The following is a 15866-nucleotide window of genomic DNA, read 5'->3' on the forward strand; positions in this document are numbered from 1 at the left end:
TTGTGTTATGTGATGGCCACGGAATACAAAGCCAAAACGGTCTGACAATATACTCTCAGTTACAACTAAGATTAGAAATTTTGGACCATCAAATGCTGGGAATTCCCAAGTAAAATTTCGATCCAATGAAAGATCATTAAGCCTTTCTCTTTTAATAGAAAGATATTCAGTTATTAGTAAACTTTAGAGCAAAATTTATGTACAAAGAACGACTAAACTTGTTTACAAGCGAACCTAAAAGTAAAACTTCATGTACAAGGAGACTACACCTCAAACTAGATCTGAAAAGAAAAAGAAAAGAGAGAAACTCTCCTAACATATGTGTTAGTTTCCTAACATTGTGCACTGCTTCTATTGATCATCATCTCCACAAATTTGGTCCCATCTGGGAAGTTTCCAGACCAAAATGTCACCATAACTATCATCTTGCTTCACGTCCACATACCCTTCTGTTTTCAAAACCTGCCAAGTTGTTTACGTAATCACTATTAAGTTTTAAATCACATCCCTGAGCATTTTCTCCATATTTTTTTCCTTGAAAGATATTTTATAATTTTTTATCCGGGGAGAGAAAAAGATCGATATTTGCGGTGCTTGGATTAGTATCTTCAACAGTATTAAAGAAGCATACCAGTATCTCATAGAATAATCTTGCACTTTCTTTCTTGTTTCTTCCTTCCACAGTTGGCAACAAGTTCACCACCTCCTTCTCTCTTTGTTTCTTTTGGTTTAGAAAACTTCTATGCAAATACCTTGCCACAATTCTGTATCAAGCAGAGAAATCCAGTTTTACAAGGAATAAATCAATGTTGATACATATGCAAAAATAACTGCAAAAGTTCAATCCTATGTACCTGGTTCTCCCTGAACATCCATCTACAGTAAAGATAAGATTTAGATATAACCACATTCAGCAAATTGTGCAATCTAAAGCAGTGGAATGATTCAAACTTAACAAAGTGAAATCAATACAGGATGGTTCTTACGCATTTCCGGGTTATCTTCTAAACATGAATCTATCTCCTGAGAAAAAAGCCAAAAATAAAATAAAAATAAAATATAAAGCAGATGGAATGTAACATATCCCATTTAGTATGGACTAGTTCTACAGATGATGTAGGTCACCAAACATCTCGTTATTAATTCCAATAAAAATTTATTATAATAATTACTTTACCTCATATAGATTAAGATCAAATTGTGGATCCCTGCAAAGAGATTGCTCTTTCTCCACAATTTCAAATGCCGCATGTCTTTCTCCATCAAATTCAAGAGCTTCAGGGCTTCCTGGGCTCTTAAATGTTCTCATTGATGTGGAGTGCTGAACAGGTGTTTCTGGAGCAATTGATATTTGCTCAGATCCACCAACATTTAGAGACTCTGGAATGTCTAACTTTTCTGGAGGACCCACAGTTTGAGCAGATTCTATAACCTTTAGTTTCTTTTCACAGAAGAGGGATCTAATCTCCAAGGAAACAACTACTGAAAGTATGGTTAGTAAAGATTGCAGAAGAAATAAAAACCAAAGAACAAAGTCATTAGCGATAGCAAACTTACAAGGCACTAAAGGCCCCAAGAAACAACGGGAGATATTTCTATTTCCACAAGCTTTCCAGGCAGCAAGTGGAGTATGAGGAACCTTCCTTCGTTTAGAAACCAAGTCGCTGGCATCATGTATGCTTTTCCTAACTACCCTGTGCAAAATTAAGCATAAAAAATCTAATCATTAGTTTTTTTTTTTTTTTTTTCAATCTTTTTTAACTATTGTTAATTTGTAATTTCTGGTTCATCTGGACATGATTCCAAGGTCTCAAACGATGCTTCTTTGTAACATAAAGAGACCATAAAGGGTGATACCTAATGCTCTAAATTTCAGAAGTTAACACACACCATGGTCTCAAGGAGATACAACGGTGGAGGGAGAAACACCATCTCTGACAAACAGACATGGAGCAGTCAAGAGTATGATGAAACTGCTTTTATGCTTTCTTCATCTACCAATTACAGACTTAGAAGGGGTTTCTCATACTTACAAGAAAAATAAAAAAGTAAAAAATAAAAACTGTTAAATTGGAAGTAATCAAGATTATATTTCTATATAAAGAAAACAACTACCACATACTCATTAGGGAGCACTATAATATCATCAATGACACATTTCCTTTTCCTAGAAACTCGAGCACGCTCTTTGGTAGTTGGTGTAGGAATAACCATGAATTGCGGTGTGGTAGCATCTGCATGATGAGAAAAAAATTTTATGACAAACTTGTTACGGTGACCTTAACAAAAAGTGCAACAGAAACTTTAAACATAAATAGGATTTGTCCAGCACTCTGATTATGCCAAGACGATGTCAAATTCTCAATGTTGAGTATTGAGCAATCATTTACAAGGGGTATCTATTGGGGATTTTATTGATTAAATTAGGGTTTATTTGTCATGATCCTGAATTTCCTAATTATTTGGGCTTTTAATTGGAATTTTCTTTCATCATTGAGGTTTCTTTAGGGTTGCCTTGAGTTTGGACAGACTATCTATTGTAATGTAATGTACATGATCTGATAAGGAACCCTAAAGGCAATCGAACCCTACCTGCCTCAACCCTAACGTTATTCTTCTCCTTCTCTCAATTTAACATTCTCTCTTTCCTCTGGTCTTATCTATTCTCTGTATCTATCAAATTCAAGGATTCTCATTTTGGTCTACAAAAGATGATAGAAACTTCTATATTAAATTATTAAGAATTTGCACCTAAAGAATCTGGAACTTTAGATTTAGGCGTCCCATCAAGTGCAATGGACAATGGACGGTCTTCCATTATTGTCTGACATTCTCTATTTGCCATTTCAAGGAACATTTGTTCTCCATCATCATGATTCTCTTCATCAAATGGTCCAAGTCTAACTAGTTCTTGAGGTTCCTCGGTACCAGAAAACATAGCATGGCCCATGCACTCCTCAGAAGCATGTGTATAATCTTGAAGCTTCTCCACTTCAGCCAGTGAATTGTTTGAATTATGGTCCCCTCTAACAATCTGGTACATTTCATTGCCCAGTGGTGCAAATTCTGAGACCTTCATCTGCTCTTGACCAATTTTGGGATCTTGACTATAGGGTTCAATATGATAAGGAGGTTCTCCCCCAAACCTTTCTTGATTGAAACTACTGTCTCGAAACTTTTCTATGCTTGCTTCTCCATGCATTCCATCCTCAGATGCAGATATTTTTGGGTCCTTTATCTTCTCTTTATCAGTTTTATCTTCAGCATTTGGATTAACTGGATTATGAGGTTCTTCAATTCCATAAAACATCTCAAGATCCATACATTCTTCCTCAGAGAACCTAATTTCTTGAAGCTTCTCCATGCTCGTCTTTGAGCGATTAAGATTATGTGATGTTCCTAAGTCCATATTAATGTTCATCAGGCAAGACGAAAGAATTCTGCAACAAGAAGTAATCATATTAATAATTTTAAAAACTACAAAACCAGAATGAAATAATGATAGTAATTGAGCTGCCTATATAGTTTACATACTCTTCCACCAGATTGTAGCTAGCAGAGCAAGTACTCTGAGAAGTAGCAATTTTGTCACAACAATACTGCATAAACACAAAAATAAAAAAACAAAATTATAAATTATAAAAAAAATAATAAAAAAAAAAAAAAAAAAAACTAATACTTTAAAGCAACTATTTCTGAAAAACAGATCAATCTCTTGAACTTATTTTATGGTAATTTGACATTCACTAAGAATGGTTTGTTTTAAGATTTAGAAGTAGTTATAAATAAGCATGGAAGATTCCAGAAAATAAATTATGAAAACAAGAATATAAAAAATAGATCATAACTGATATAATAATTATTCTACATACCATATCAAATAGGGAAATTAGCTAATAAACTACATTTTAAATATTTTCCTTTAAAATTATGATTCGCATAAAAAACTGGCTCATAAGAAATTCAACCAATTGAAGAATGTTATAAGAAGTTAATATTGAAGGCCAGTGGTTGCATATTAGTTTCTAAAGTAAGTTGACAAAATCCTCATGCATTAAATGAAACAAATTGACATACCATGTCTAAAGCGTATTGCCCAACTACAAGATTTTCTGATGTACCATCTGTTCATATGACAGCAAATTACAAGAAGCAATAAAGGTAGGTTAAAGTACAAAAGTTTTTGGATATCAAGCTTCACTACCTTTAAGTGTTATCTCTTCACGGGGCACCACATTGCCTCTAGGAAGTAAAAGAAACAAGCAGTTTAGGAAATAACTAAAATACTTTTAATATCCTCATCCACATGATGTTCTAAGCACATAACTTACATGCTAGTGTCTTCAAGGATCTCCAGATCAAAAGCATCAAGTTCAAATCTTTCTGGTAGAGTAATAGAAAAATAAGGCGCACGTAAGGTCTCTGTATTTGCATTTTCTTTCGTACCAACCACAAAGTCATTTATTCGAATCAGCACCTTATGACAGTCATCGAAAAGATACTCAACTTTTTTGGAGTATATTCGGACAACACCAAGAAGCAGGTAGCCCAAGACTCTATATGTGACGAAATGTAATGCATCTTGCAAAATCTTATCTGCACGAGGCAAGTAATAATTCAAAAAGGGAATCTCAAGATATGATAACAAGAGCCAGAGCTGACAGTAAAATTTTCCCCGTCATCATCATCTCAATACTGAAACCAAAAGTACCATTCTGGATTCCAACAACAGGGAATATGATGATAATATTGCAAACACTACTTTTATACAAATTTATGTAAGGCCAGAATTAAAATTTTCCCTAAGTCATCATCTCAATACTGAAACCAAAAGTACTAGACTAGATTTCAACAACAGGGAATATGATAATAATGTTGCAAATCCTACTTTTAGACAGATTTTTACAAGACCAGAATTCTAATTTTAATTCATAACAACTACCATGCTTCCCTCATCACCACTTCATATCAGATAGCATCACATCTCAAATTAACTTCCTTTCTTTTTGAGCTAGATTGTTTCTAAAACAATGTAGAAGAGAGATATATATGATATATATTCTCTCCAGATATCATATTCATACACAAACAACCAAAAATAGCACAGAGCATTTTCAAATATCATATTCTTTCTTTCCTTGAAACATTCTTATTTAAGATAACATCAAAATGTTTCCTTTACGAGAAATACATAACCACTAATGGGGTGTTTGGTAAAAGAGAAAGTGTTGAAGGGGAATCAGTTTCTTGGGATTCAGTTTTTTGAGAATGAATTTTTTTGAAATTCTTTTTTATAGTATTTGGTTAATTATAGAGAAAAATAGAACTTACAAATAATTAAATAAATTTATATATTAAAATTAAAGAATAAAATTATATTTAAAAAAATACGTAATATTAGTTTCTAGAAAATTTTAAAATAACACCTCTTTAGGAGGATCACTTTCCATATCAGTTTTCCACATTACGAGACTTATTTTCCATTGGGATCCACAAATTCCTTCTCTTAAAAATTATCCAAACAGAGAAAATTTCACTTTCCTATAGAATTTTAGATTACCACTAAGTTTACCACTACCCAAATACCCCACGAAGGATAAAAGCATGTTCCCAAAATTTCATTATTGTTTTCTGAAGGCTCTTTCAATTCCTCTTCTAACAACAAATTTATAAATCCAAACAAAACCATGGTTTCTACAAACAATCAATGATGCATAGTAACCTACACCACTCTGTGAACCAGAAAGACGCTAAGAAAAGCATCTATAAGGTGTAAGGCTTGATGATTGACTTCAGCAGTTGAATAATAGACAAATTTTGATTCATAACTCAGGTTGCATATTAGACAAATTTTAAAGCAAATAAAAATGCCCAAAGCGGGCGCAGATGAATTTAGCCATTATATAAAAACACCCAATAGATTAAAACTCTCTTGCAAGGAAGTTTTCCATAAAACTAAGCAAAACACACAAGATGACGAAGAAAAATAGACTCTGTCCAAGGACAACATTAACTCACACTAATCATTAAAATAGAAGGGCTTAGCAAACAGATAGCAAAAACCCCAAAAACTAAAGACATCAACCCTCTATTTGGTTTTGGGGAAAACAGTGAGAGAAAACCAATATATGCTAAATAACAAAACCAATGTTAAAAGTTTCAAGATTTTTGCTGTAATTTTCTCCTCATTCTTTCCAAAAGCCAACGAACTTATCATTTCGGTAAACAACAAAGAAAAATGAGATAGATTTGTGAAGGTTGAAAAAAAAAAAGAAAAAAAAAAAAAAAGAGGAGACGAACCGATAGAGGAGGAAATGTCAGTCTGAGTGACCTGAGCTTTCTTGAGCTTCTTGGAAAAATAAGCAGCGACCCAAATGGCGCCTAGAGGTCCTTTCCCTGATAGAAGACACTGTGAGTGAAACATGCTTCTTCTTCTTCTTCTTCTTTGCTTCTCTCTCTCTCTCTCTCTCTCTCTCTCTCTCTCTGTAATTTTGATTCAGAAAGAAATTCACAAAACCATTCTCAAGCAAAGTTTTTTACTGCCAATATACTGCTCACGAGAGCACTTAAGAAACGGTCGACTTGTGCAGTTTGTGTGCCCAAGAAGCCACGATCCATAAAAATCATTATTAATTTGAAAAAAAAAATAGAGGAAAAAAAAAAGAAGAAATAATAACAGCAAAGGCAGTGTTGGGAAGGAAGTTGAAGCTATTTTATTGTTGCCTACGAAAAAACCAAAATAAAGGTTAAAAAAGGAGTCATTTTTATTGTTAAGGAAATAAAGAGATTACAATTAACTGTAAAAAAAAAAAAAAAAAAAAAAACCAAAAAATTGTAGGAAATATATTTATTCATATAAATGCAATTAGTAAATGGTGTTACAAAATTTAAAAAAAAAAAAAAAACCAAACATAGAAAATTATATATAACCATTGTTGGTTCTGTGTAAATTTTTCCATTTTAAAAAACAATATGGAAATTTTCCAAGTCAAATCTCATCAATCAAATTCAACAATGTTTTTAAAGAATTCTAGGTTCCAGTGAAAAAAACAAATATAAAGAATTCTAGATATTTGCCAAATTAACGGACCATTTACAAATGTTTTTTTTTGCACTTTACACGTTGACCCAAGTGCCTTGCCATCGTTATCCATTGTTTAATTTTTAATTAATTAAATTTGCAGAGTAATCAACGAACGTTTCAAAGCAAATAAATTTTTTTTTTTTTTTTTTTTGTTTGCTAAGATTCAAAACAAATAAATATAATGACATGTTTTTATTTCATTTCTTTTGAAAAAATTGGGTCGGTCCAGGATCAAAACCGGAGCTCCGGTACGCATATTGATTTTTGATGAGGAAGACAACCCAACGAGAGGGGAACTTTCTACGATGCCTGTCCGGCTTTGGCGGGCCCCGCTCCTCCCTCCCATAACGTGTGCTAAACCCCGCCACGACCTTTCAACGGCGAAATCAGGCACGTATTTAATCTGACCCGTCAACTTCTCATCTGTTCCGTTTCGTAGATCGCGTGCTTATCACCCGTGCCAACGGACTGATCTTTTTGGTACCCCAGCAGCCACTAAGGAGGAAATAAGAGGTTTGACCAAAGAGTAAAATGCAAATCCCCTATCAACATGTGGATATATCTCCGAGACCTAAAAGATGGAAACTTTGGCATCAAACCCGGTAAATACTATGCCTCTCTCTCTGTTTTTCTCGACAAAGCCATAATCTTTGTGCTTCCCAAAAAGCTCAAAAACTCAAGAGGAAAAAAGAGAGAGAGAGTGTGTGTGTGTGTGTGTAGCTATGGGGTTGAAGAAGATTGAGCTAATTGGATTTGTGTTTCTCTTTCTACTTTCTTTCTCTACCCACTCTCCAACTTCTACATCATCAGCAGAAGCCGCCTCTGCTTCCCCTGTTCCCACAACCAGCAACAACGATTCCACATGTCCCATGGATCTTAACTACGTGCTGAGAATCCCATGGAACACCACCAGCTGCCGAACCTCTCATCAGCCTCCACCATCATCATCAACAACTAGAGCCTCAGCCTCCCAAAACAACACCGTTTCTGAGCCTTGTTGTCAGTCCATCTTGTCCCTCTTTGGCATATCTCTTGCCCAGCACCTCAAAGAAACCTCTCTTTTCCAGCTCCCAAATCTCTCAACCTCCATTGCGTGCCTCAACGATTTCCAGTCCAAGCTCTCTTCCCTCTTCCTACCTGATGGTCTTGTCTCTTCCTGCTTTGACCCTCTTCAGTTTGTCATCACACCCAATATCTGTGCCCATATCAGGTCCACTCAGGACTGGGTCAACGTTGTTGGGCACACCACTGAGCTTGATTCGGCTTGCCGGCCTGACCTTACCGAGCTCACATACTGTGACGGCTGCGTGGCGGCGGGTTTTCGGATTCAGTCCAAGTTGATTTCAATTGATGGTAATATTTCTCACTCCAAGGATTGCTTTTACTTCACCATTCTTTATGCTGCTGGTATTATCAATGAGTTTGGGCCTGAGAGCAATGGTGCCGCTTCGTGTATTTTGGGTTTGTCTTTGGAATCTGATGTGGGTTCTCCGAGTAAGAGCCATATGGCTCTTGTTTTCGGGTTAACCGGAGCTGGGGTTGCGGTGCTTGTTATGTCAAGCCTGCTGGGGCTGTATTTTTGGTATGATAAAAGGTGGAGGAAAGGTGATGGAGGAAGGTCTGGCGGGCAATATGGTATAGATTTGGAGGAGTCAGGGCCTAGGCCTAGAGTGAGACCTAATACAGGTTCAATTTCGTTTAAAATTCAAGAACTTGAGAAGGCCACCAATAACTTTTCGCAGAAGAATTTCATAGGCAGAGGTGGGTTTGGCCTGGTTTACAAGGGGGTGTTACCTGATGGAAGTATGATTGCTGTTAAGAGAGTTATAGAGTCAGATTTTCAAGGGGATGCTGAGTTTTGCAATGAGGTTGAGATTATTAGCAACTTGAAGCACCGGAATCTTGTCCCGCTTAGAGGTTGTTGCGTGGTCGATGAACATGATGATCATGAAGGGAGGGAGAGCCAGAGGTACCTTGTTTACAATTACATGCCTAATGGAAATTTGGACGACTATCTTTTTCCTCGTTCGGATAAGCAAGGTGGACTTACCAACAATCCTTTGACCTGGCCTCAGAGGAAGAGCATAATCTTGGATGTGGCAAAGGGGTTAGCTTATTTGCATTATGGGGTGAAGCCTGCAATATATCATCGAGATATTAAGGGCACAAACATACTCCTAGATGCTGATTTGAGAGCAAGAGTAGCAGATTTTGGACTTGCAAAACAAAGCAGGGATGGCCAGTCTCATCTGACAACTAGAGTGGCAGGGACTCATGGTTACTTAGCCCCTGAATATGCTCTTTACGGGCAGCTGACCGAGAAGAGTGATGTTTATAGCTTCGGTGTTGTTGTTTTGGAGATTATGTGTGGGAGGAAAGCTCTTGATTTGTCTTCCTCTGGATCTCCACGTGCATTTTTGATCACAGATTGGGTGTGGTCATTAGTAAAAGCTGGAAAAATAGGACAGGCTATAGATGCTTCATTGCTGAAGGATGAGGATTCTTTGAGTCCGAATCCAAAGAGTATAATGGAGAGATTTGTGCTCGTAGGGATTTTATGTGCTCATGTAATGGTGGCTTTAAGACCTACCATTATGGATGCACTGAAAATGTTGGAAGGAGACATTGAGGTTCCTCCAATTCCTGATCGGCCAATGCCTCTAGGGCATCCTTCCTTTTATGGCGACGGTAATACTTTCAGCATATCACCAGCTTTGAGTGGGCCAAAATTACAATCTGGAGACATGCTCAGGTAATGAAGAAATATTTGTGTTTTTAAGGATTTCTACACTTTAGAAGCCATCATCAAGGAAGAAACTTCCATGAGTTGAGTTATATATAAGAACTCATGCTCAAGGACAATCACCATGACCTCGAATTTTGGGGTTAGGAATTGAAGTTGGACAATTTAGGTAGGATTTTGTTATGTTATATAGTGTTGTAAGTTCAAGATGTTGAGTCTAAGAGAAGTGGTTGATGTTGAAGAGTGTATATATAGTTCAAATTGAAGACATGGGAAATGGATATGAGCAGAATTGGGTATCTATTTTAAACCAGCTATGGAGGAAGGAGCAGGTTAACTTGTCAAAAGATAAGAGAAGAAGAGAAAGATTAACCCAAAAAAAAAACATAGTTTTTTGTATATATGATCACCTGGACTCGATGAGAGATTCCTTCAATGGAAGATTCCCATATTCTTGTTTTTCCTTCATGAATTTAATATAATTTTCTACTTGCACGTTTCGAAAGAAAAGTCTTAGAGAAAGATAGTTGTTTGTTCTAGCTGTACTCTTAGTATTAAATTGCAAAGATCTTGGTATTCTTTATGTTTGTTTTACATCAGCTAAAATAGGCCTGTTCTAGATATTGAACTATTTGATTCATTGAATTGAGGCATCAATATTAATGGCTATGCACGGCACAGGTTTTTGGAAGAGTGAAGCACTTCTGTGAGGATCGAGTACTTGGATGGATCCAACTTTCTATTCTTTATTCTTTCCTTTATCCTTTTCATTATATGATCAGGCACCAGAAGGAGTGATATTTTCTTTCATATGAGCAAAAAGTAAGGGTTAGGAATGCAGAATTCTTGGTATTTTGGTAAGAATTACACTTGCAGAAGCTGGGAATGATCCATGTCCTTATAGAAACTCTGAAACTACCATACATTTTCACTAAGAGAATAACGTGTAGGAGTCGGTTTAGACTTAGGAACAAGGGAGGTCTCTACCCTGAAAAGTTGAAAACTTTTATATTCAATCCCCTAAAATAATACAAAAAAAAGAAGAAATGAAAAATATGTTGAAGGAATTTCTCAGAAGATCAGTGGTGGGGTATGTATGCGTAGTGTTAGGAGTTGGGACGTCAATGTCAGTCAACAAAGTTGAAGTAATATGGTGGGATACGAAAGCAGATAAAAGTCTACTTTTCTCCATAATTTTGAGTTATTTTCTATTTTCGTCAGCAAATTTTTTTCCACCATGATTGATGGAGTTTAAACAATGCCTCAAATACAATCCAAAAAGGAGATTTTTATGTGGGGGCAGTTAGTATTTCTTTGTTTCTTCTGTTTTGTCAGTTTAATACTGTTTTGCAACCACCTTATTTTTACTGTATCTGATAAAACTGCTTGCTAATCATCTAACAAAAAGAATCGATAAGTTCCTTTCATGTTTCATTATATCTATAAAAAGTAGAAACCACCGTGTTGCATTTAGAAAAATTTCTCTATGCTCCTCTCTTTTTTGATGTATTTTTTATATTACTTTTTTTAATGCTCTGTATTGGGTCTTCTATTGTACCAAACTTATTTTCTTTTGGTCTTCTTGGAAACTTTTAATCATCAACCATTAAGATTTGAGAAAGTTCCCTTGAACTTCACAAGAAACCACTGCCTGACCCTGACGTGTAAAAAAATTTCTCAATGGTCACCTGCTCCTTTCTTTTTCTTCCTCTGTCGAATACTACTATTTTGGCTCTTGTATTGCACCCAACCTATTGTTTATTGGTCTTTTAAAACTAGGGAGCATCAAACATTAAAAGCGCTAGATTCCACTCCCTGACTCTGTACAATAATTTCTGAAATCGTCCTCCCCCTGCTTTTGTTGTCCTCTGTCTGTGTTTGTGTGGTAGTGTTTCTATTCTTCTGAAAAAAAATATATATATTTTCTGTTGAAGAATTTCTAACTGGTCCCTTTGTTTTTGTTGTCATACTGTTTTTGTTATCATACTAAAACAAAAATCCCTCATACAAAATCAAAACTTTATGTAATTTTTTTTTTTTAAACAAATAAGCGTCACTTGACAATCAACTGCAAGATTTATATATTGAAATTACAAATGTAAGACAACTCTAGGTTATAAATATGACAAACAAACAAAGGTTTTGTGTATTTGAAGATACAATACGGTCGGGAAAAAAATATGAAGTTAGTACTCTGTTTCCAATACACCGTCAATAAGACCAAACTCCATAGCCTGCAATGAAAAGGCAGCAAGAAAATGTGATTGTTAATAGTTTTCAAATGCAATAATATTGATTATTTACTGAAGAGTTCCCTGACCAGTGATAGCAGTGTTTTCCTATCAACTTAGTTAAATATACCACTTTAGTTGGCTAATAGGATTAGGTTTTGATAGAAGTTGAGGATAATTCAAATATTAAAATTAGATCTAAAAAGGGTAAGGAAAAACATCTTAGCAATGTTACCTCAGAAACGGATAAGAAGCGATCCCTCTCAGTGAACTGTTGCACTCTCTCTAAAGGTTGTCCAGTAAAAGCAGCATACATTTGGTCAATTTTCTGCATTAAATTCGCAGGGGAAACCCAGGAGATTAAAGGATGAATACTTAGCAGGTAACTAATGCACACACAAGAATTTGACAAAACAGAACACCAACCAAGGACTGCCACCACTTATAAACTATACTGTAGCAGAGTCTGGAAACCAATCTAAAACCTCGAGTACTCTAGAAATTTGGAATGCTGGAGAGATAGAGGAAAAGGAAACACCTATGGTGCGCGTGCTTTCTCGGAATATTTTATCACATATTTGAAAGACGATCATGTAATGCATCATTGAATATACCAATTCAGACAGATATCCCAGAAATATCAGCTCCAATTATGATAGTTTGCCTGAATTGTTTCACAATAGTAATGAATCTAGTTTGTCTATTACCATATGGATGCTTAATTTCTATTCCTGTAGAATTTTATTTGCAGCAACTGAGCCAAGAACAAGGCCATGCCTAGTTATCAGTTTCCCTTAATTTTGACTCGATTAGCAATACAATCACACAATTCATTCTATTTTGGATAGATTAAGTCTCTTTTTCTTTTCCTTCATTTTTTTATTAGAGAATGACCCAAGTACGTTCGGCTGATATTATAATTCATAGATCACATAAAGCATGCAACTAGGTGAGGGAAAATAAGACTGACATGGCGAGATTGAATTGCTTCATTCACTTGGCGCCTCACATCTTCCACATGACCCTACAGGCAAAAATGCGCAGTAAATTTATGAACTTAGAAAAATAAATCATATAATATCTCAGAAAAGGTTCGGGTTTGTTAATACATATATATATATATATATATATAGAGAGAGAGAGAGAGAGAGTAACTGCACACAGCTATAAGATTATTTGGTCATTTAATGCTAAAAAGGTCACCCTTGCATGGCAAGATTCAAACCATGATGGATCACAGACCTAAAACATAGGAACAAAAAAGCAGTCCATTCAATCAAATTAACCAAGGAACACATAGGAGATTGAAATCCTCCTGTAAGAGCAGTGCATCAAAGTTCAATTTAAGATCTATTAGGAAAAAAAAAAAAAAAAGAGGCTATAGAACAAAATATTAGGTGAATTTATATTAATTACTAAAAAAAGGTATCTAGGTGATTTTTTTAGCAGGAATAATTCCCATTATTTCTTCTATAGCTCTTTAGAGTTTAGAAAAATGGGAAAAAGACTAATCATCTCTTGCATATAAATTTAAATAGCTATTCTAAAAAGTCAACTCGTACCCCACATCCACTCTGTGGTTGGTGTATCATAATACGTGCATTTGGCATTGCATAGCGCATTCCCTTTTCTCCACCAGCAAGAAGAAGTGCTCCTTGGCTTGCAGCTACTCCAAAACATATTGTGCCAACCTTAGGCTTTATCTATTTATATTACGAAAGAAATCATTATAATGATAACATAACAATAAGAAATAATAACAAGAGTATCTTTTTTCCCTCATAAGATTAAAGTCTGAGGTACCAATACAATTCCATATGAAGGTGGTTAGAAACATTCTCAACACATAGCAACAATCTGACAATCGACTCTACATATAACTTCAAACACACCATATTTTACTTTTATGCAATAAACTACAAACACAGACTCCATTAAATCCTAAATCAGAATCAGAATAAACTAACGGAGAAGCAATCTAATCACAGAAACACGTCCTACCATGTTAAAATCCACTATGGTTCTTTTCAACTCACTGATGGTCAAAAGTAACAAGAGTATGAGGACAAATATGAAACTAATGTACTAAAGCAAACAATTAATATTAAAAAAATAAATTAATTAATTAATAAGCAAGGAAATATGATAAGGAGTTTGAAAGCTAAATATATTTTATGATCTTACCCAAGACATGCAATCATAAATTGCCAACACAGAGTACGTACTACCACCGGGGCAATTCAAATACACCTGAGGTGCAGGACACAGTCAAATTCAGTAAAAGAAACTGGGTTGGAAATAATTAAGTTTCTACACCCTAGTACATCCACAAAAAGAATGATGGAAGCAAAAGAAATGTAAAAAGTCAAACACACCAGAATATCTGCATTCTCATCAATAGTTGCTAGAGTCACAAGCTGGGTTATGACTCGTTGAGCCACCTGTGAGTTGACTGGCTGGCCAATGAAGATTATACGGTTCCTGAATAATACAGTTGAGAGGTCCAAAGGTCCACCCGGTGTCAACACTGCTGGCATTACAGGTGGATTTCCTTTTTTGGCTTCTATGGCACCATAGCTGTATCACATATCAAAATGTTAATAACTTCAAAAATCCACTAAATACTGAACCGGAAAAACAGATATCACGGAGCAGATTTAGTCTTTAAAACAAGCAACAAAATAGAGGAAACTGTAACAAGATAAAACCTTCTTTGTTATAGATAATTCAACTCAAGACAAAGACAATTTCAAACATTATCACTAAAGAAAGCAATACAGCCATACAATTAGAAACGTCTAAGAGTGAAAAAGCAATGAATATACTAGACGAAGCACATTAAACAAAAGCGCACAAGAAGTAAACCTTGTACTGGCATGATGAAGATCCTTCTCATCAAGGTTTAGAGGTGACCCACAAGTCTTACTGGATAATCCTGGAATATTTACAAGACATTACTCACATTGGAAAGTCATCATATATCCGATGAACTTCTTATAAGTTCTAAAAGACAAATCTTCTAAACTATTGGCCTTATACTCACATGTTGGATAGCCCAAGAAAACAGCCAAATTTAGCTAAATTTACAAGATATTAAACTCAAAAGAACTGCACCCAGAATAATCATGCTGAAAAAGAACAACTGGGTATGCAATAATTTATACAATATCAAGTAATAGTTTCACAAAATTGAAAATTTCTAGGAAAAAAAAGACTGAAACTTTTATGGTATCTCAGAATGGGGAATGTTAAAGGAAAAAGAAAAATACCAGCTATTGAAGAACCAACATAGGGAGTAGGCAAAGCAGGGACTATGAACTTCGTTGGGTTTCTGCAGGAAAGCAATACCAATTGTCAAAATCAACACCATACGAATATATATAAGTTTTTGTGCGCTTTCTGAATCATTACGTGCTAATTAAACCTTGGAGGACATAGAGGAAGAAAAGAGGTTCTTTTGCCAGAAGCAATTGAGAAGCTTAACGACGCCGTATTAGCTAACGCTGCCATTTCGTTACTGTCAGTGTGAGAGAGAGCGCGAAGGGAGAAGAAAAAGAGACTGCGTGAGACTGCGGAGTCGAAATTAAAGGCTCAACCTTTCTCGATGAGCAACACCAAGGTCGAGTGGCGCCGAGCTCACTCGTCCATGTTTACCGGGTCGACTCGGTCAACCGAAGAAGAGGTTTCTAACTCTTTCTTTTGAACGTTTTGGGCTCGGAATTCTATCAATATGGGCCCTCAATACGCCCATTGGGCTTTATTATAAAGATCCTAATATGGAAATCCACGTCAGACTATGACGTGGACA

At 35.6% G+C, this 15866-nt stretch overlaps 3 protein-coding genes across 9 annotated transcripts; 1 reads left to right on the forward strand and 2 right to left on the reverse strand.

Moving 5' to 3' along the window:
• Window positions 1–110: 110 nt before the first annotated feature.
• Window positions 111–6691, reverse strand: LOC107415161 (sister chromatid cohesion 1 protein 2). 6 transcript variants are annotated; one of them, XM_048472132.2, is made up of 13 exons: window positions 6301–6687; window positions 4478–4596; window positions 4332–4383; window positions 4205–4240; window positions 4078–4124; window positions 3535–3599; window positions 2752–3440; window positions 2123–2234; window positions 1178–1694; window positions 987–1023; window positions 855–876; window positions 632–764; window positions 111–462 (listed from the first exon to the last, which is right to left on the reverse strand). In XM_048472132.2, the coding sequence occupies exons 1-13, from the start codon at window positions 6422–6424 to the stop codon at window positions 352–354; spliced, it is 2064 nt and encodes a 687-aa protein (XP_048328089.2). In that variant the 5' UTR covers window positions 6425–6687; the 3' UTR covers window positions 111–351. The 6 variants fall into 6 exon arrangements, 5 of the variants coding, with proteins under 5 accessions (XP_048328089.2, XP_048328090.1, XP_048328088.2 ...); XM_048472133.2 differs by having other exon boundaries at window positions 4205–4242; window positions 6332–6682; XM_048472131.2 differs by having other exon boundaries at window positions 1178–1479; window positions 1558–1694; window positions 4205–4242; window positions 4332–4596; window positions 6301–6682.
• Window positions 6692–7347: 656 nt separating this feature from the next.
• LOC107415189 (probable receptor-like protein kinase At1g11050) lies at window positions 7348–11119 on the forward strand. The gene is made up of 2 exons (XM_016023477.4): window positions 7348–9836; window positions 10509–11119. The coding sequence occupies exons 1-2, from the start codon at window positions 7807–7809 to the stop codon at window positions 10522–10524; spliced, it is 2046 nt and encodes a 681-aa protein (XP_015878963.1). The 5' UTR covers window positions 7348–7806; the 3' UTR covers window positions 10525–11119.
• Window positions 11120–11832: 713 nt separating this feature from the next.
• LOC107415190 (ATP-dependent Clp protease proteolytic subunit 6, chloroplastic) lies at window positions 11833–15717 on the reverse strand. 2 transcript variants are annotated; one of them, XM_016023478.4, is made up of 9 exons: window positions 15483–15712; window positions 15328–15389; window positions 14924–14993; window positions 14434–14635; window positions 14243–14308; window positions 13621–13761; window positions 13029–13082; window positions 12294–12386; window positions 11833–12061 (listed from the first exon to the last, which is right to left on the reverse strand). In XM_016023478.4, the coding sequence occupies exons 1-9, from the start codon at window positions 15566–15568 to the stop codon at window positions 12014–12016; spliced, it is 822 nt and encodes a 273-aa protein (XP_015878964.1). In that variant the 5' UTR covers window positions 15569–15712; the 3' UTR covers window positions 11833–12013. The 2 variants fall into 2 exon arrangements, with proteins under 2 accessions (XP_015878964.1, XP_048327797.1); XM_048471840.2 differs by lacking the exons at window positions 11833–12061; window positions 12294–12386 and adding an exon at window positions 13214–13300 and having other exon boundaries at window positions 15483–15717.
• Window positions 15718–15866: the final 149 nt, after the last annotated feature.

Source organism: Ziziphus jujuba, chromosome 4 (genome assembly GCF_031755915.1).
Source record: "Ziziphus jujuba cultivar Dongzao chromosome 4, ASM3175591v1".
Taxonomy (NCBI): Eukaryota; Viridiplantae; Streptophyta; class Magnoliopsida; order Rosales; family Rhamnaceae; genus Ziziphus; species Ziziphus jujuba.